Source organism: Cynocephalus volans, chromosome 13, assembly GCF_027409185.1.
Source record: "Cynocephalus volans isolate mCynVol1 chromosome 13, mCynVol1.pri, whole genome shotgun sequence".
Taxonomy (NCBI): Eukaryota; Metazoa; Chordata; class Mammalia; order Dermoptera; family Cynocephalidae; genus Cynocephalus; species Cynocephalus volans.
The window spans coordinates 12683656-12706210 of NC_084472.1; the positions used below are offsets into that span (position 1 = coordinate 12683656).

General features: G+C 36.8%; 1 protein-coding gene across 14 annotated transcripts in view; it reads right to left on the reverse strand.

Annotated features, from left to right (window-relative positions):
* The window catches only part of DLGAP1 (DLG associated protein 1), a 309572-nt gene that overhangs the window by 182795 nt on the left and 104222 nt on the right, over positions 1-22555 (reverse strand). For all 14 annotated transcript variants that reach the window (XM_063076525.1, XM_063076524.1, XM_063076537.1 and 11 more), the window contains one exon: positions 332-509. In XM_063076525.1, the coding sequence (XP_062932595.1) occupies positions 332-509 (178 nt within the window). The remainder of the gene's footprint in view (positions 1-331; positions 510-22555) is intronic.

Genomic DNA, 22555 nt, shown 5'->3' on the forward strand with positions numbered 1-22555 from the left:
CATCCTATGCTCCTACCCTTCAAACATCTTTACAACTGGAGCCTCATCCATCAACTCCTTACTGACGGATTTGCTGGTGCCGACTGACTGCTGATGCATTTCTACAGAACCCCTCCTTCTTTCTTCACCTGCAGAGGGTCCCACCCCTCCTGGTAGACCACTGATAGCAGGTACTTGCTGCGGCTGTACACTGGCATTTGACTGGACTCCCTGTCTGATTCATCAGTGGTCTACTTGGGGAGCAACTGGCTCTCCACTCGTGCGCTCTCAGTTTTCGCTAATCCTCCTGGGGTTAACAGCTCATGGCCACTGCTGATGTGACGGCGCTCACCTGGCTGATGGTGCTCATGGCTCGCATGTAGCTCTCGTTCCTGGAGCGGAACTTCGGTGATGTGAGCAAGCCTGCAGGGTCAAGGCTGTCCAGGCTTCGGTTGATGGAGACTTCACTTACTGCCCTCAGGTAACTGTGACTCCGGATCTGGAGTTTGGGTGAATGTTCATTGGAGATCCTGGAAAAGAAAATGGAAGAAGTGCATTTAGTCATATTCCAAAATGCAGGCAGTAATAAAAAGTAGTACTACTGTCATTTATGCAGTGCCCTAAATACTGGGGCAAATAATATAGATGCCCTCCTATGATTGCTAAACTCCCCCGTGATGTCACAGAAGGAAGAACTTTCAACAGGAAATCACTAACAGGTGACATTACAGAGAAATTAAAATGCTCTTCAACCATGAAATAATTCCCCAATTCAAGTTTTCCTAGGCATCCGAGGGAGGGAGATAATAGTAATTGTCCTGCCCTAGAATTCTGACTGGTGTATTTTATAAGATTTTCCTTTGTACCTGTTTCTTTCCTGTTGCCATCTTTTTGTTTTTGGACTCTCTAGTAACAGCAGGAGGATCTATATCTATATCTGTATCTATTTCTATATCTGTATTTCTGTCTATCCATTTACCAACCTTCCTTCCTTCCTTCTTCATCTATCATCTACCTACGTACCTACCTATCTATCTAATTTTTAGCTGCCTGATATAGTTGTGACTGAACTTAGTGAATAAAACTTAAATATTAATCATTAAAAATGCACACATCCATGAATCTTAATATGTAAAGGTAAGTCTTTACACATTTTATACTCTTTGGATTTACTCCAAGATGCACTGTAAAACTATAAAAGTAGAAAATGCATTTTGCAAAAAGCCAAGCTATACAGAAGTGTACAAAGCAGAAAGTGGGACTCCCTTTTGCCCCTGTTCCTGCTCCAGAATTTCGCTAAAAGACCTCCTCGCAGAAGTCTGGTATATTTTCTTCCTTACTCTATCTATACATATACAAACAATTTAATTTTAGTAATTTTTAAAAAGTTTGTAGCTTTTAAAGTTTGTCTTCATATGGATGAGAGTGATTTTTCTTTATTAAATTTATTTAATTTTGACTGTAACATGCTTGCAATTAAAAAATTAAAGGATTTCTGGTCAAGGTGGTGGAATAGATGGGTACCCAGTATCATCCTCTCTCCCCCACAAATCAACCAATATACAACTATTAAAAAGCAATGACAGCCAAGCTAGGGCCGTTAGAGCTCAGGGGAAGAGCAGGAGAGATCCACGGAGGGCCTCAGCCACTTCCCCCAACAATGACAACACCCAGCCCAGCGATGACCACCAGGCTGCCACTGGAAACAGTCTGGGCTGCCGAGCCCAGGAGGTGGGGAGCTGAGGGCTTCAGCCACACTCTTCTGACATCTGCATCCAGCCCAGCAATGACTGAACGGCCACTGGAAGATCCCTGGTTTCCCATGCCAGAATGAGGGGGGTGCCATGGGCCTTGACCGCATCCCCTCTTCCTCCTCCTCCCACTCTGTTTCCCTACCCCTTCCTCTCCCCCTCTCCCTCCCAACTGCTCTGCAACAATGTCTTAGCATGTAAAAAATAATAATATTAATAAATAAACAAATTAAAAAACTATTAAAGTTGATAGGGAAAAAGATGTATGCCCATAGCTACTATAATTTATCATTATTCTGGAGGCCCTAGCCAACGAAATTAGAAAATATAAAAGGAAATTGGGAATATAAGTATTGCAAAGGAAGAAATAAGTTTTGAGCATTTAGAGAATATATAATTATCTGTAAGATAAAAAAAAAAAAAATCAACTGAAACCGTGAGAACTAATGAGTGATTTTCAAGGTAATTAGATGCGAGGTAAACTACAGAAATGAACAGCTTTTCTTTATGTTTCCACCACCAAGTAGAAATTTTTATTTAAAAATTCAATTCAAAATGGCAAAACATAAAGTGAATAGAGATTACAAAAAAGAAATGCACCAGAATTTTGTGAAGAAAACAATAAAACTTTATGGAAGGTAATAAACAAGGCCTAATTATGTGCAAAAAAATGAAAAAAACTCCCAAACAAACAACAATACCCCACAACAATTTTCCTGGATGGAAATACTCAATTTTGTAAAAAACTGCAAACTCCCCTAAATTAATCTATAAACTTAATGCAGTTGCAACCAATTCCTCATAGAATTTTTTATTATATTGTAACAAAGTCATTTTAATATTTGTATGAGGTTCACAGCAGTATTATTCATAATAGACAAAAGGTGGAAACAACCTAAATGTTCATCGACTGATGAATATATAAACAAAATGTGGAATATTCATATAATGGCACATTATTTGGCCATAAAAAGGAATGCTACAGAATGATGAGCTTTTAAAACATCATGCTATGTGAAAGAAGCCAGTCACAAAACAACACATATTATATGATTCCACATATATGAAATGTCCAGAATAGGCAAACCTATAAAGACAGAAAGTACATTCGTTGTTGCCTAGATCTGGGAGGGAAAGGGACAGGGCAGATGGTGGCGTCAGGGACTGATATCCAAAGGGTATGGAGTTTCTTTTGGGGGTGATGAAGATGTTCTAAAATTGATTGTGGCAGTGGTTTCACAACTTTGCAAATATATTTAAAAAACTGTACACTTGAGAGAATTGTATAGTATGTATATTACATTTCAATAAAGCTATTATAAAAAATTACACGAGGCCTTGAAATAATCAGACTTCTGATGAAGAAAGTTTAGAGGTTGAATTAAAGTGGGCAAAACTAAAGAAGGAAAACCAGTCTATGTGGTTGCAAAATTTCATTAATCTAAACAACGAATTATAAAGACTGAGTTAAGTATCAGTGGTCCTTAGAGAAACAGATAGATTTGAAAATCCACATGACAATTAAATATGGAAGGTGAGTAAGAAAGTGGGGTCTAAGAAAGCCAGGAAACAAAAATAAATAAAAAACAAAGGGAGAAATGCCCTTTATCAGATCTCAACCATGCTCCATAGCACAATGATGAAAACAGTACAGTTTCAGTGAAGGAATAACAAATTAGTGGAATAAAACGAGGACTGTATTGGAATTTAGTATATTGCAAAGGTGGCAGTTCAAATATGTGAGGGAAGAAATCACCTGTTTCGTGGTGGAGTTGGACCAGTTGTACATCCCTTTGGGGAAGAAGTGGATTCCTACTATGCAGATTAAGAATAATAATATTTAAAAAATTCAAAGTTCTCTAATATGATATAGATAATTATATTTTATAATCTTAATTTCTATACCTAAAAATTAAAAGAAAGAAATTTACCAGAATTTTATGAAAAAAAAAGCCACCTGTAAAACTTTATGAAAGGCAAGAAAGAAAAGAAGACCTAAAGAAATGCAAAGGAATTTGGTGGAGAAAGATTTTAGAAACATGATGTTAAACCTAGAAGCCATTAAGAAAAAGACTGACAAGTAGAAGTACATAAAAATTTAAAAAATTTGTTCAGCTAAAGACAAGGTCAACAAACTAAGCAATTAATAAATTAAGAAAAATAGTTATTGAGTAGGACATATTTGTTAAAATATGGTTGCTGAGTAGATAAAATGTAAAAAACATAGTTGTTGAGCAGAACACATTTGGAATACTACATAGCATAACAAAAAGGGTCGACATCCATGATATCTAAAGTGGACTTAAAATGAATAAAAAATAATGCAACCAACTTGAAAAAAATAGGCAAAGGCTATAAAGAGGTTATCACAGCAAAATAAATACATAAATTCACAGAAAAATAAATTTATATGCCACCAAACATATGACAAGATGCTCAATCTTACTAGTCATTAGAGAAATATTGACAAAAAATAACATACATTTACACATCACATTCATTCATATCCATGTCAATGTCCTCAGATGGTAAAGATATTTTCCATATTCCAAATGTCCTCTTAATAGCTGTGTATAAGGGCGCACCCATTCTTAAAGCTTGTAATGGAATTACTTAAATATAATAGCTGAAAAAGATGGTCTCAATAATACTAAAACCTGAGAATATGATTAGTAGCCATTTTTTGTAAATGCACCGACAGAGGAACCAAATTAAAACAGACATAGAATATAACATCAAAAGTAAAGCTGTTATGTATTTTACTATTACAAAAGAGAAACTGATTGTTCTAGAAGAGTGCCCAATTTATACGTCCACCTGGTCAAGTACATACTTTCCATGTGTTAAGTGTTATTATGGTGATTCATACGGGGTCACTTTATAAATATCCATGCCAAAAATTCCAAACCACAAACTGAAGATTTCATTTTCCCTTTTTTAGAAAAAGAGAGAGCTAGCTTGAAGCATTTATAACCTAAAGTTCACTTCCCTTTAGAATTTGAGAATTAGATGACAAGAAGTTTTCTTTGGCCCTTTTGCAACCTGACCCAGAGCAATGATATTGCCAGCATAAATGATGCTGCTATTCCAAATGGTTATCAAGGCAGCAATGGGGGTGGCTGTTTCATAAATGGTGTATATTTAAAAGAAATGGAAGTCCAGTGTTTTGAAAAATGAGTGTCTGCTGGCTGAGATGGGGAAATGAGGCATCACTACAACAACCATTCACCACGGCCACTTGTTATGAATTAAGGCATAATTCCAAAATTTCAAAGTGCAAAATCATTTAGAAGGAATTAAGTAGTTCTACTTTGGTGAGTCATTCCTGATAAAACAATGCATACTTTAGTAACACACTAAATATAAGGAAATGAACTCTTTTATCTTGTCCATTTAGAGAGCAGAGGCCACAGCTATCAACGTAAAGCGTACAGTATAGACATGTGTTCCTGATGCAGAAGCATTCCTTAGAGAAACACCAAATAACAGTGCACTGATTACTTTATCTTCACCTCAAAAGAAAGTAGATCTGCTCAGAAGAAAGGGAGTGTGCATACTCAGAAATGTTAGCACTCATGTTAGATGAATTATTTTTCAATATCTGCCTTTTTCCACTCTTCGCCCTAAATTACTTATGCTAAGTTAACTTTTCCTAGCTTATTGGAAGTGAAATGAGATTTTGGCCTCATTGGGTTGGTGAGTCCCATTCATTGTCGTGTGCTTGAAGTGCACCCAAAGACAGGAAGCCCTTAGATGATTGTGAGGCAGCTACACACACGAGCTTGGCGCTTGGTCAGTAAGTGCACCCTTACAAAGAGGAGAAAATGCAATAATACTCAGACCACAAAGTTTTAAGCCAATGTCTCCAAAGAGAAAAATCTATTAACTTTGTAATATATTACTACAAATATAACTTCAGATGGTTGGGACTTTTTTGTCCCAAAGAAGGAGGTGCTTCATTATCTCAGACCACTGAGTGTAAAGGGAGACTCTCTGGGGGTGAAGGGCCATCTTGCTCATTTACCTGCACTCTAATTTTTGTTCGTTTTCACTTTGTCTTGACTCTGACTTATAAAAGTATTAACATATAAGGTTATTCCATAAGACCCAGAGGAAACATTGTATTGCCTCTGGGGGTTAATCCAACTTTGCTCTATTTCAAAAATGAAAGTTTTTGGCCTTGGTCATGACACTTCCATCAAATTATTCTCATAAACATTCATGACTTAAACTGAGAGGCATAGAATCCCATAGGTTTTGATATGATGTGTTTTTATTTTCATTAGTTTCAAGAAATTTTTAAATTTCCAATTGAATTTCTTCTTGGACCCATAGGTCATTAAGGAGCTTGTTGTGAATTTCCATGTATTTGTATAGTTTCCAGAGTATCACTTCTTATTGATTTCCAGTTTTAATCTGTTGTGGTCTGAAAAGATACTTGAAATGACTTCAGTATTTTAAAATTTGTTGAGTCTTTATTTGTGACCTAACATGTGGTCTATCCTGGTGAATGTTCCATGTGCTGATGAGAAGAATGTACATTCTTAAGTTGTTGGATGAAATGTTTCATAGACATTTCCAAGTCCAGTTAGTCTAAAGTGGAGTTTAAATCCTGTGTTTCTCTGTTGCTTTATCGCCTAGATGATCTGTCTAATGCTGAGAGAGGGGTGTTTAGGTCCCCAAATATTACCATATTGGGGTCTATCTCTTTCTTTTGGTCTAACGGTGTTTGCTTTATATATCTGTGTGCACCGGTATTGTGTATATGTATATTTGTAATTGTTATGTCTTCTTGCTGGATAGATACATTTATCACTATATAGTAGCCTTCGTTGTCTCTTTTTATGGTTTTTCATTTAAAGTCTATTTTATCTGTTATAAGAATTGCTACTCTAGCTTTTTAATCCAGTCAATCAGTCTGGGTCTTTTGAGTGGGAAATTTAACCCATTTACATTTAGGGTTGTTAATGAAAGGTATTGTCTTGCTCCTGGCATTTTATCAATTTTCATTTGGATGTTTTAAATATCTTTTGCTCCTTTCTTGCCCTTTTATTGTTTGTCTTTGGTGTTTGTTGGTTTTTTGATGTGGTAAGAGATAGCTTCTTTTGCTTTCTAGTTTGCATTTTTATTCTACCAGTGGGTTTTGTTCTTTCTTGTGTATTCATGGCAGTGATTAATGTTTTTGGATTCCAGATGTAGGACTCCCTCAAGAATTTCTTGTTGGGCTGTTCATGTGGTGGTGAACTCCTGCAGTTTTTATTTGTCTGGGAAATATATGAATTCTCCTTCATTTCTGAGGGATAGCCTTGCTGGGTATAGTATACTTGACTGGCCATTTTTTTCTTTTACTGTTTTGAATATATCATCCCATTCTCTTCTGGTCTGTAGAGTTTCTATTGAGAAGTCTGCCATTAGTCTGATGGGGACTCCCTTATAGGTGACTTGATGCTTTTTTCTTGCTGTTCTTAGAATTCTGTTTTTGTCTTTTGAGTTTTGCCAGTTTGACTATAATGTGTCTTGGAGAGGACCTTTTTGAATTGAATCTGTTTGGGGATCTTTGAGTCTCCTGGATCTGAATGTCCATGTCTCTCCCTTATACCTGGGAAGTTTTTCACTATTATTTTTAAAAATATGTTTTCAATGCCTTTTTCCTTCTCCCCTCTTCTGGAACACCTATGATTCAGATGATTGTGCATTTAAGGTCATTTGTTAGCTCTCTTAGATTTTCTTCATTTTAAAAAATTATTTGTTCTTCTTTTTTGTCCTCCTGGCTTATTTTGAAAAGAGTGTCTTCAAGATCAGTCTTGCTTTTCTGCTTGCTCTAGTCTGCTGCTTAAGTTCTCAGTTGTGTTTTTTACTTTGTTGAATGAATCGTTCAGTTCTGGGAATTCTTTGCTACATTACTTTTTAAGGTCTTTGTAAATTTCCCCCTTCATACTCTGGATAGTTTTTTTCATTTTGTTGTGTCATCTAACTGAGTCTTCTTGTATCTCATTTAGTTTCCTTAAGACTGTTGCTCAAAATTCCTTTTCAGTCATTTCAAGAGTTTCCTGCTCTATTGGGTCTGGTATTTGAGAATTATTGTATTCCTTTAGTGGTATCACATTTTCTTATTTTTTCATATTTCTAGTATCTCTATGTTGATATCTGGTTATCTGGTAGAGCAGGTGCTTCTTCTATTACTCTGGAGTGGGCTTTGAGGAGAGACACTTCCTCCTGTAGATGTGTTTTAGTATTGGTTCCAGGTAGACACAGTAGTGTAGTCTCTGTGTGGGTACTTTGGCCATATTTAATATTGGAGTTGCATGTGAGTGCCTCCATGACCTAGGCACTGGGGTACTTAATGATTCCTTGCTGAGGCTAGTGACACTGTGTAGGTTCATCAGGAATGTGGGCTAGCTCTCAACTTCTTAGTAGAAGTGCCTGGGTGCTCTGTTGCTCTGTAGCTGAGATAGGTGACCCTAGTCTGGCTTGTTGGCACCCTGGCTAGTGTTCTGTGACCCTAATGGGTGCAGTGTGGGTATATTGGAGCTTCTCAGATTCAATGGGTGACCTTTGGTGGGATTTCTCTTTCCTCTTTCCTACAGGCAGAGGCTCCTCTTGGGTCCTTGCTTCTCCTGGTTGGGGGATGGGTTGGTCGTGGTTGGGAATTGTCTTCCTTACTCTACTTTGCTATTCTGGGTTTCTGCATTCTCTGGGGTTTCCATGTGTGTCTCTCCCCCAATCAAGGCAGTTGCATGGACTGTGCATGTACCTCCTGCCCTCTGGTGTGCTACCTTGGGGGACAACATAATTTGCCCTATGGGTTGGGTCACAGGGTCATGGATCTGCTCACCCACATGTTTCCCTGGGCTTCACTGGTGACCTCCTCATTGTCAATGCAGTTGAGTTGTCAGTGGGTCACCTGCATGGCGGTGGTGGCTGCTGTGACAGTGCGAGCTGCTGCTGAGGCAGTGGGCCACCCTTGCAATGGTCGTAGCTGTAGCAGTGGCTGTGGTGGATCACCTTCATGGCAGTAGTGTCTGTGGCTGTAGTGGGCTGCCATGAGACAGTGCCCTGTGCTCTTGCCATGTGCTGGTTGGGGCCGCCCTCAGCTCTTGAGGTCCCCATGTTCCTGCTGGCTGTAGGTGGGGACTGTCCTTGGCTCCTGAGGTCCCCACAGTCCTAATAAACTCCTGTTACTAAGTAATAACTACATAATAATAACAAAAATCAAAAATTCACTTGAGGGGCTCAACAGCAGGTTTGAGCTGGCAAAAGAACCTATAAACTTGTAGAGCAGTTTGAACAACAGAAAGAAAAAGAGTGAAGAAAAATGAATAGAGCCTCAAAGGCTTGCGGGACACCATCAAATACACCAACATACATGTAATAGGCGTGCAAGAAGAAGAGGAGAAAGAGAAAAGAGAATAGAATGTGTTTGAAGAAATAATGGTTAAAAACTCCCCAAATTTGGTGAAAATCTACATATCCAAGAAACTTAACAAACTCCAAGGATGATAAATTCAGTGAGAACACATCTAGCCATATTCAAGTCAAGTGTCAAAAGTCAAAAAGAAAGAGGAGATCTTAAAAGCAGAAAGAGAGAAATGACTCATCACATACAAGGGATCCTAATAATGTGAACAGCTGCCTTCTCATCATAAATCATGGAAGCAAGAAGGCACTGAGATAAAATATTCAAAGTTCTGAAAGAAAAAGACTGTCAACTAATAAATCTATATCCAGCAAAACATTCTGTTCAAAAAAGAAGTTAAGATATTTTCAGATAAATAAAGACTGGGATAACTCATTACCAGCAGATCTGCCTACCACAAATGCTAAAGTGATTCATCAGGATCGAAAGAATGAACATTAGACAGCAGCTTGGATCCACACAAAGAAATTAAGAGCACTGGTAGAGAGGATCCTACAGGTAAACTGAAAAAACAGTACAAACATATTTTTGAAACTCTTTTCTTCCCTTAACTTGTTTAAATTACAAATTCATAAACAATAATTTCAAAACTGTAATGATCTTTATAAATGTAAAGACGCAATTTGTATGACAATAAGAGCACAAAGGAGGGGGAGTGAAGGGAGGTTTATTGGAGCAAAGTTTCTCTATGCTATTGGAATTACATTAATATTAATCTGAACTAGATTATTTTAAGTTAATATTCATATTCTAATCTCCAGAGCAACCACTATGAAAATAACTTAAAAATATGTAGTTAAACAAACAAACCAACAAACCAACAAAGGAATTTGAATGGTATACTAGAAAAAATATATATGGGTATTTCAAAAAGTTTGTGAAAAATAGAATTAAAAGATAATATGAATCTTTCCATGAATGTTTTGAAGTATCTTTCTACATAGCACAAAAGAAAGCAATAATGGAGAAACAGAGGAGCAAAAGAGACATAAGACATACAGAAAATAAATAGAAAAATGGCAAATCTAAATCCTATCATATAGATAATTACATTAAATGCAAATAAAAATTGAAAGGCAGCAATTGTCAGACTGGTTAAAAAACAGGATCCAATTATATCCAATAGGGTGAAAATGATAACTAAAAAATCTGCTCTGAACAGATCAGCTAAGTTATAGTGCCTTGGGAAGCTTAGGATAGACTAGCAGTCACATGCACATGTCCTGGAAAATGTTAGTATAAGGCTGTTTCAGCTCAGAAACTGGACATGCAGCCACCAAAAGAAGTAATAAAATGACGTAGAATGCTTTTTGTAACCCTTACTCTAGATTCCTGCATGTAGAATGTAACCTAGTAAAAATCCAAAATCTATCTATCTATCTATATACACGTACTAGCTAAGAGAAAAACTGATTTAATGATTAGAGGGGCTGTTCTCTTCTCTCTCTCTCTCTCCTTTGATTCTTCCCTTTCACATGATCATAAACTGTTGAGTTCTGCTGGCCCTCTTCAGAGTGCATTTCTTAGGGTGACCTGACCTATACATTTCCTAGCTGTACTTGTCATGTTGGCTAAATAAACCCCAATCTTATATGTTTGGCCTTATTTTCTTTTAAGTCAACATAAGTGAAAGGACTGCAAAAGATACAGCATGCAAACAAAAACCAAAAGAGAACTGGAGTGGCTATACCAACATCAAACAAAATATACTTTAGGAGAAAAAATTTTTTTACCAGAGATACAAGGGACATTTTACCATGACAAAAAGTGTCAATCCATCACGAAAAATTTTACAATTGTAAACATATATGCACCTAACAATGGAAACATATTAAGCAAATGAAATACACAAAGCAAAAATTGACAGAATTGAAGGGAGAAACAGATGATTCAACAACAGTAGCTGGAAACTTTAATACTTGATTCTCAATAATAGATAACACAATTAGACAGAAAATCAGCAAGAATATAAAAGACCTGAACAACACATCAACCACCTAGATCTAACAGACATCTATAGAACACTCCACCGAGCAAAATCAGAATACACATCCTTTTCAAGTACACATGGAACATCTCTAGGATAGACCACATACTAAGCCATAAAACAAGTCTAAATAAATTTAAAAGGATTGAAATTATACATAGCATATTCTCTAATTACGATAGATCTAAATTGGAAATCGGTAACAAAAGGAAATTTTGGAAACCCACAATTATTTGGAAATTAAACAATGCATTTTAAAAAGGCCATGGCTCAAAGAGGTTACAAGAAAAATTAGAAAATATTTTCAATTGAATAAAGAAGATATCCAACATAGAATAGTTCACAGAATGCAGTTAAACCAACAATGACAAGGAAATTAATAGCTTTTAATATCTATATTTGAAAAAAAGAAATGATCTCAAGTCAATAATCTAAGCTTTCATGTTTATGAACTTTAAAAAGAAGAGCAATTTAAACCCAATGCAAGCAGAAGGAAGAATACAATAGATATTAGAGTGGAAATGAATGAAATATAAAGCAAAGCAAAACCAAATTAGTTGTTTTTGAACAAAACAGAGGTTGGTACTTTAAAAAAAGCAACACTTTATCTAGATTAAACAGGAAGAAAAGAGAGAAGAAACATGATTAAAATTAGAAATGAAAGAGGAAACACTGTGACTAACTTGTCAGAAATTAAAAGGATTATATGAGAATACTAAATCTAATCTAACAATTTATATAAAATGAACAAATTTCTAGGAAAACAAAATTACCGAAATTGACTCGAGAAAATAGAAAATCTGAATAGATCTACAACAGGTAAAAAAGTTGAATTTGTAATTAAAAATCTTCCCACACAATAAAAGCTCAGGCCTAGGTGGTTTAACTGGTGGATTACATAAAAAATTTAAAGAAGAAATAATACTAATACTCCACAAACTCTTCCAGAAAATAAGGGAGAAAGGAATACTTCCAAATTCAAGCCATAAGTCTAGTATTACCCCGATAAAAAAGCCAGACAAAGACACTGCAAGGAAAGAAAACTACAGACTAATAGCCCTCATTAACAGAGGCACAGCAATTCTCAACAAGACAGTAGCAAACCAAATCTAACGACATATAGTCAGATTTATTTCAGGAACGCAAGGTTAGTTTAACACCTGGAAATCAATTAATGTAATATAGCATATTAATAGAATAAAGGACAAAAACCACATGATCATCTTAATAGAAGCATTTAACAAAAATCTAATAGCAATTCGGGATAAAGACTCTGAATAAACTTGGAATAGCAGGGAACTTCTTCAGTCTGATAAAAGGCGTCTATTAAAGACCTCCAGGGAACAGCACACTTAATGGTGGAAGACTGGAGGCCTTCCCCATAAGACTGAGCACAAAGCAACAATTCCTGCCACTTCATTTCAACATTATTTCTGGAGTTTCTAGCCGGTGCAATCAGGAGGAAAAAAAAAAAAAAGAAAAGGAAATAAAAAGAACTTTGTACAAGTAAATACCTGACCGATGGAATCTACACACTGGACATAAGTCTTGGCTTTGTCATTAACTATTTGAATGACTGAAAAAAGATGACTTGAAATCCTTGGGCTATAGTCTTCTAATCTGTAAAATGAGAGAGCTCTCAATCACTGTGATGCGATAGTGGTGGTGGCTTCAGCTTACAGTAATTTTCTTGATGATAGTGACAGTTATTGGCCAACAAATATTTACAGAACACAGTAGGGTAGCAGGTGCCTGACCTTCCTTCCTTTATTCCAGATAATCACATTGCCAGCCACATGGAGGTTTTTTCTGTTTTTTTCTTTTAACCTTTACTTATTTTGCAATACCACATTGTTTCGTAAACATTAATTTTCCTTCCATTCCTTAGGAGTGTAACTTCATGAAGGGCTCCATCTCACCCACTGGTCAGCTCCATCAGAAGAGCACAGCTTATACAAGGGGCAGCTTCTACAGTTTAAGATACAAACCCTAGGAACAAACGCCTATAGATTCCCTGCTATACTCTTTGTTGTTCTTGCTCCATAAATGTTTGACATGGTGGATAAATGTCAGCATTATTTCTGGGAGACATTGCATTTATCAAGTGCTGTAGATCATGTTGTCTCCCAGAGGCCCAGGGTTCAGGGTGGGGTGAAAGGGAATTAAGGGAATGATGTTGGGGATCCTTTGATGCTGTAACCTTCTACTTGCTCTATCAACTTTGCTCTGCAGAAAAATAGAAAAAGATGGATTTGGTTGGGAATTTCTGACTGTTCCACTGAGGACAAGACTGGAGAGCCACAGGCTCACTATGCACAAAGCCATATGCCCGAAGCTGGGATAAACCATTTCAGTTATAAAGTGGGCATTGTTCAAGATGAAGGTGCAGCCCTTCCACAATAATTAACCAAACTTTATAATTCACCAGGGTGTACAGGAACGAGCCTGCTCTGGTTGGAGGCCTATTGAAGTGTGCTGTAATTGTCTGCTGGTCACTGGGGGCTTCTCGAGGGCAGTGACCAGCGGGGTCCTGGGGATACACAGGAATACACCACTGTATTCCTGAAGCTCAGCACAGTGTCTGACATATATCGGGCCTCCTTCAATATTTGTTGTACAAGTGTGAGAGGGCAGGGGTGGTAGGGTGTGAGGACCCACTAAGACATTGTGTCAAGAGGTCCAGCGAGACCTTGATGAGGGCCTGAAAAGAATCAGAGAATCGTGGAAGGCAAAGACCGGAGAGGGGCTGGGCAGACTTGAAGAACGTGGCAGCCGCTGGTGAGACCTGCAGAGCTCTGTTTTCTGGCTGATGGGAGGCAGGTGGTGACACCTTTTACCCAATATATAGATTGTAGTTAGGCCTGGGGAATTTGTTTCTTTGGGAGCATTAAGGAAATAACCTTTCTTGATACTTAAATGTGCTCAGCAGAGTTTTATCGCCGGCTGGCTGAGGATACAGCAGGCAGTACATAAAGAATTGTTTCCAAAGAAACCTACACAGGAGTTTCTGGGCTTCAGTCTGCTTTCATCATCGGGGGGGTCTGTTTGAATACACAGTATGTCCACATTTGGGCAAATCACTACCCAGAACTGAACTAAAGCAGAGTGGGGTCTCCTTCCCTGTCTTTCTTTTGCTCCAGGATTAACAATTTTATAAAAACGATACTTACATATTGCTTCAGAAGATCTCTGGCAATTGCTTTAGTTTTCTTGGGACCAAATTGGCCACCAAATCAATTAAAATAATCCAGAGAGAAATGAGATTTGCTGTGGGTTGAAGGTTGTTGCCTTTAACATGAGGAACTTCACAGGGGGCAGTTTGTTCTGGTGAACTTAGCTCTGCAGTTTGATGAACCTTGGATCATTTGTTCAAGTCCCGGTTGGGTCCATGGCATTGGAAAAGCCATATTTTCCTCTTCTTTAAAATAGAGATAACAATACCCACCTTACAGGATTGTGAGAGTTACTGTATAATAAACATCTCTCTCTCTCTCTGTCTCTCTCTCTCTCTCTCTGTCTCTCTCACTGTGGCAAAATAAACAACATAAAATCCACCCTTTTAACCATTTTAAGCATACCGTTCAGTGGCATTAAGTACAACCGTCACCATCGTCCAGAACATCCTTCTCCAGAACTTTTTCATCATCCCAAACTGAAACTCTGTGCCCATTAAATAATACTCACCATTTCCCCTCCCCCACCCTGGCAACCACCATCCTACTTTCTGTCTTTATGAATTTGACCACTCTAGGTACTTGTATAGGTGAAATCATAAAAGATTAGTCCTTTTGTAACTGGTTATTTTCCTTAAGCATAATGTCTTCAAGGTTCATACACACTGCAGCATGTGATAGGATTTCCTTCCTTCAATACTGAATAATATTCTATTGAATGTATACACCACATTTGGTTTATCCATTCAGCCATCAGTGGACACTTGAGTTGCTTCCAACTTTTGGCTATTGTGAATACAAGAGTGCTTCAAAAAGTCTGTGCAAAAATAAAATTAAAAAATAATATGAATCTTTTCATGAACCTTTTGAAGTACTCTCATAATGCTGCTATGAACATGAGTATACAAGTACCTGTTCGAGTCCCTGCTTTCAGTTCTTTTGAGTATATACCCCAAAGTAAGATTCTCTCTTTAATAGAAGTACTTTTTCTTTTCTATTTTATTTATTAGCAATTTAGTTACCAACAAATTTGGGAATCAACCTAATAAAAACAAACAATCACTTTTTCCTCTCTGAGAATGCACTCTATCGATTTTTCATTGTAAGTTTTAAGACACTAAATAATATAGTAGTATTTCAGGGACTAACTATTATTGCCATGGATGAAAATAGAAAAATAATGCTTCTTTTAGTTGATAGAAAACAGTTAATATAATTAAAATGCAATACGATATTATCGAGAATAAATTGTATTGCCATGATTAAGACATCCAGAAAAATAATTCCATAAACAGGTAGAGATTGTAGAAAGACTATTGACAACATTGTCAGTTTATGAACCAGTAATAAAAGAAATAATTTCATCACCAAGAAAGATGTGATGATAATTCTGGTGTACTAGGTAGTGAAGAGCCTACAATGGTACTTCTTAGGAGGGGGTGGAAACAGTGACCTAAATGCTATTTTGAGCTGAATACAAAGTTTCAGTTGTAAAATTGTCAGGAAGAGTAGATGTGCTTATGCAGATGTAAGGTGACATTGACAAATTGGAATAGTTAAAACCTGTGTAAAAGTAGAAAAGTAAAAGATTTTTCACAAATTGCTTCATATTCTGACTTCACTTTAGGAAAAAAGAAAGTAAAGACAGATGCTTAAATAATTCTTTTAATGTTAGTTTTCTTCTAATTCCCGTTGTCAAATGCTGTGTCTAAACCCAGCACTGGCACACCAGGAATTCACAAAAAGACATCTCTTCCATGCAATGGTTTTCAGTTGTTCTGAACATAGCTCTCTCGTCTCTGTCAAGCCTTCCCTTGTGCAGGTGAATAGGCAGGCTTTCTGTAACTTGATGACTTTATTAGATTCCGGTAAGCTCCCTTTGGACAACTTTTAAATCTTCTTCATATCAAATGATGTTAAGTCATTCCACTTTTTGACCCTTTGCTCCTATTAAATTGAAACAAAAGGCTAATCCTGCCACCCTCATGCAATACATGCAATGTCACCTATTATTGTCAGTTATGTGTCACCAACAAATGGGATGACAAAAGCAAAAATAACAACACCCCAATTTGGTGAACGTTACAAGTTCCCATGCACTTAGGTATTTTACCTACAGTGTCTTATTTAGTCATTACACCAATATTATTATTATAAGAATTATGAAGTATTATTATCCATATTTTACAGATGAGGGAACTAAGGCTGACAAGTTTATAAACTCAGAATTGAAAGCTAGTTCTTTCTAACTTCTGTAGTCTTAATTACCTTGTACCTTCCCATAAGCATGCCATCTATTTTCTTACCCAACCATTGGTAAATTATTGACTAGGATTGGGCAAATCAGTGATCTTCTGAGTCACCTCAGTCTGTTAATAATTCAGTCTTTACTGGGGGCTGTTTAAATGACTACCAATGTCTCTATTAGCCAGCCCTCATTGTTTTCTTTTAATGTTTTTTTGCAAGCCTATTGTGATCCACTACTTCAAATGCTATCCTAAATGCAGTTACATTCCTCTGAGGTGTCTTTCTCAACAATGTCAAAAAGGGAAATATGTGTAGTTCCATAGACTCCTTGTTAGTGAACCTGTGCTGCCTTCCTATTTTCTAAGTCATCACATACCATATGCTTAAAAATTCATTTTAGAATTTTCCAAGACTCATATTGGGTTAACTATTTACAGCTTTTAAAATCTTCTTTTTGGGAAACTGAGATAACATTCACTTTTTTTCTCATATTGTCCCCAGGATTCCTAAAATGTCACCAGTAATGACCTACAATCATATCTGAATTAAATCAGATGGAAATAAAATTTTCATAGCTTTATATAATTTCTTCTTATGAGGACACTTTAAAAAGTTCATGGAAAAATAGGATTAAAAGAAAATACAAATCTTTTCATGAACTTTTTGAAGTACTTTTGTATTTCTGGCAGTTACCTGCTTTTGGTTCTATGTTGGTTTATATAAGTGGAGTCTACTTTGTACAGCTTTATTTTTTTTATTATTATTTTTTAATTTATCAACATACAATGTAGTTGATTTTTGTGTCCCTTTACCAATTCCTCCTTTTCCTCCCTCCCTCCTCCACTCCACATCAACATCATATCTGTTCACTTGTTCAAGGAATTGTTGTGATTGTTTTGTCTTCTTTTTTTACTTTGTCAGCTTTAAAGTTGGGCAGGAGATGAGAATCATGCCTCTCAGGGCAGATGGCAGGTAAGAGAAGCCACCTCAGCAGATGCTGGGAGTGTGGTTGAGCCTGGGCATAGCTTCACATTTGTTTGTGTGCATGGCTGTGTGTGTTATGTCTGTTTATATAGGTGGGTGGGAATTCCCTTGTTGCTTTGGGAGACTCAGTCTTTATGAATGCCTGCACACTTGTAAGGTTTCTATACTTCACTTTAACTGGTAAAATGATGATGTCATTTTAGACTGTGATAAGTTATAATACCTAAAGTTACCACTAAAAAAGCTATGCAAAGGGGCACACTCACAAACACTATCAATACATAAAAATAGAAAGCTGGGGTCCTAGGCAGGAGCTGAGGGCAGACCCTCTGCCCGGAAGCAGGCAAGAGAGCACGCCAAACACACCAATTCTGCATGGGTGGCCCATCACAGCCACTGCCACAGCCACAGCTGCTGCAAAAGTGGCTTGATGCCACAGCAATAGCCACAACCACTGTGCAGGTGGCCCACCAGACACTTGACTGCACTGATACAAGGAAAGTCAACAGCAGAGACCAGAAAAAGAAGAGGATGTCTTTCTCCTCAAAGCCCACTCAGAGTAATAGAAGAAGCAACTGCTATACCAGATGACCAGACATCAAAGTAGAGATACTAGAAATAAGAAAACCTAAGGAAATATGACACCACCAAAAGAATATAGTAATTCTCAAGTACCAGACCCTGTAGAGCATGAAACCCCTGAAATGACTGAAAAGGAATTCTGAGCAACAATCTTAAGAAACTCACTGAGATATAAGAAGACACAGTTAGATAACATAATGAAATAAGAAAAGAAAACCCAGTATATGAAGGAGGAAATTTACAAAGAGACTAATATCTTAAAAAAGAATGTAACAGAACTCATGGAACTGAAAGATTTATTCAATGAAATAAAAATGCAACTGATAGAAAAACAGAACAAAATAAAAAAACCCAACTTAAACAGCAGGCTAGAAGAAGCAGAAGAAAGAATTTCTGATCTTGAAGGTAGTCTTTTTGAAGTAATCCAGGCAGACAAAAAAAAAAAAAAAAAAAAAAAAAGGAAAAAAGAATTTAAAAAAATGAAGAAAATCTAAGAGAGCTAACAGACAACGTTAAATGCACAAATATTTGAATCCTGGGTGTTCCAGAAGGGGAGGAGAAAAGAAAAGGCATTGAAAATCTATTCAATGAAATAATAATGGAACACTTCCTGGGTATAGGGAGAGACACAGGCCTTCAGATCCAAGAGGCTCAAATATCCCCAAACAGATTCAACCCCAAAAGATCCTCTCTAAGACACATAACATTCAAACTGGCAAACTCAAAGACAAAGACAGAATCTTGAAAGAAGCAAAAGAAAAGTGTCAAGTGACCTATGAGGGAGCCCCTATGGGACTAACTGCAGACTTCTCAACAGAAACTCTAAAGGCCAGAAGAAAATGGGGTGATATATTCAAAATACTGAAAGAAAAAACTGCCAGCCAAGACCCAGCAAAGTTGTCCTTCAGAAATGAGGAGAAAATACTGTATTTTCCATACCAAAAAACCCCCTCCAAAACTACAGGAGTGTATCACCTTATGGCTAGCCCTACAAGAAATCCTCAAGGAAGTCCTCCATCTGAAATCTGAAAAATGATAATCATTACTACAAATACACAAGAAGGAACAAAGCCCACTGGTAGAACAAAAATGCAAACAAAAAAGAGAATGAAACTGAGTCTTACCACCACAAAAAACCATGACAATGTAGTAATGCCCCTGCTTTATTTCCGATTTTGGTAATTTTGGTCTTCTCTCTTTTTTTCTTGATCAGTCTAGATAAAGTTTTTCAAATTTTGTTGATCTTTTTAAGGAATCAACTTTAAAAAAATTTTTTCTATTGCTTTTTAATTTCCTTTTTCACATATTTCTGTTGTAATCTTTGTTATTCTCTACTTCTATTTGCTTTAGGTTTAGTTTGCTCTTCTTTTTCTACTTTCTTAAGGTAGAAGTTTACATTACTGATTTGAGATTTTTCTTATTTTTAATATAGGTGCTGACAATTGTGGAGTATGCATAAAGCAAATGTACTTCACAGCACCTGGTTTTCCAAAGCCTTGCAGTTTCAAATATTGACCTTGCAAAGGACAGGAAATTGTCTGCAGGCTATAGTCTCTGTTGTAAGATAAATAATTGTAACACAGCAAGGTTACTGGCTCAAAGACAGACAGGTTACTGATTGATATGTAAAGATACAGGGAAATTGCTGTAAGAAGAGAATGTTTGCTAAAATCAAGCTTTTGTTGCAAATCACATTATGGAAGGTCACCTTGCTTGTCTTACTGAATGTTATCAGCTTCTATTGTTAAACTTTTAAACTATAGTTAGCAAAAAACCCCACCTATGTTCTCTTCCTGTAACTTCCTTGTCTGGAGAATAGATGCGGGAAGAGAACCCCAATTCATGGTTAGTTTCCCAAATGGAAGGAATGCCTCACTCTTGAGGGTTCTGGGAGATTAACCCCTTTTTGGGGCTTCTCACTGCTCAGCAGAGATGGGCTTTGAGTAATTTTTGGTGGCTCCATCACCCAGGGGAAAAGGAGTGACAAATCCATGGGAGGCAAAGCAACATACAAGTATAAATTTTCCTCTAAGCAATGCACAAGCCCTGCATCCTATAAATTTTGATATGTTGCACTTTGATTTTTATCTCAAAGTACTCTCTAATTTCCATGTGATTTTTCTTTTTGCCCATTGTTTATTTAGGAGAGTGTTGTTTGATTTCCACACATTTGTGAATTTTCTAAATTTCCTTCTGTTATCATGGTCAGAGAACATATTTTCTATTATCTTAGTCCTTTTAAAGTTATTAAGACTTGTTTTGTGGCCAAAAAAAAAAAAAAAAAAGAACTTGGAGTGTATTCCCCTCCCCTCAACTACTGGACTTTAAGATACACATTAGCCTGAGAGTTTGATAGACACTTTGAGACCTTAGGCTATGACATTCTGCACTCTGTCAGCTGCTTCTGGGAAGAGTGGTAGCATATCCTGTGACAGAATGCACTGTCAGCCACTTCTTCTCAGACCAATAGCTCAGGATGCAACAGGACCATATCCTGTTAAGCTTAGAGCTTCTCTCCAAAGGTTTGCCCGTCAACACTCACACTACCCTCTGGCATCAAGGGACCTGAAGTGTCACTGCAGATCTCCGCTATATTGGAGGCCATCTTTCCTGAGCACTGCTGGTACAAAGGGTACACTTCAAACTTTAATTAGAGTTTATTTTTCACAAAGGCCTGTTTCCATCTAGTTGTTGCTCAACAACTAAACTTTAATAACTTTGGAATTCACTCACTATATGGTTAATATACCTCATCTATTGAGTGCATTCCTTGTGAGGTTTGTTCATGTTATTCTCCTCCTTTTTCAGCATTATGAACCTAAAGAAAAAAAGTTCTCTTTGTATGGCAATAAAACATGTAAAAAAAAAAAAAATTAAAAAAAAATAGTACCCTAAAAAATTCAAGTATCCCATAGGAAGGCAGGAAAAAGGAAACAGGGAAACAAAAAACAAAGAGAACAAACAGAAAACAAAATACAAAATGGCACACTTAAGCCCTAACATATCAATAATTACATTAAATGTAAATGATCTAAATACACTAATTAAAAGACAGAGGTTTCCAGAGTGGATTAAAAAACATGCTGTCTGTGAGAAACTCACTTCAAATATAACAATGTAAGCAAGTTAAAAGTAAAAGAATGGAAAAGATATATCATGCAAACATTACTTAAAGGAAACCAGGAGAGGCTCTGTTGATATCAGACAAAGTACACTTCAGAGTAAAGAAAATTATCAGAGACAGAGAGGTACATTATATAATGACATATCATGAGTCAATCCATCAAGAAGACAGAGCAATCATAAATGTCTATGCAGCAAACAACAGCATGTTTATGCTGTAAAATATTTGATGCAAAAACAAATAAAACGGAAATGACAAGTAGAAACATTCACAAATATAGTTGGAGACTTCAACAATCATCTCTCAACAATTGATACAACAACTAGACAAAAATCAGAAGGATACAGAAGAATTCAACAACTCCATTAACTAGTAGAGTCAAATAGGCATTGGAGAACACTGTACCCAAGAACAGCAGAATAGTCATTCTTTCCAAGTGCTCATGGAACACAGACCAAGATTGACCACAATCAGGGCCATAAAAAAAGCCTCAGCAAATTTAAAAGAATTAAAATCATATACAGTGTGTTCTTCAACCACAATGGAATCAAATGAGAAATCAACACCCAAAAATAACAAAAACGTCTCTAAACATGCAGAAGTTAAACAACACAAAACTAAGTAAACCACAGATCAAAGAGGAAGTCTCAGGGAAATAAACAAATACATTGTGCTGAAGAGAAATTAGAATACAACATATTAAAGTTTGTGGGACAGCTAAAGCAGTACTGACGTGGAAATGTATAACAGTAGTGCATATGTTAGAAAAAAAGAAAAGTTTCAAATCAATATTAAGCTTTTTTTCTCCTGAACCTAGACAAAGGCTACAGTAAAGTCAAAACTAGCAGAAGGAGGAGCCGGCTCCATGGCTCACTCAGGAGAGTGCAGCGCTGGTAGTGCTGAGGCTGCGGGTTTGGATCCTATGTAGGGATGGCCGGTGAGCTCCCTGGCTGAGCGTGCTGCAGACAACACTGTGCCAAGGGTTGTGATCCCCTTATTGGTCCAAACAAACAAACAAACAAACAAACAAAGAAACAAAACAAAACAAAACAACAACAACAAAACTAGCAGAAGGAAGAAAATAATAAAAATAATAGAGATAAGAACAGAAATCAGTGAAATTGAAAAGGGAAAAACAATGGAAAAAAATCAATGAAACAAAGATTTGGTTCTTTGAGAAGATCAATAAAACTGACAAACTTCTTGGAAGCCTGACAAAAATAAAAGACAGAAGACACAAATTATGAATATCAGGAATGAAACAGGGATTATCACTACAGATTCTACAGAAACCAAGGGATACTATGAGGG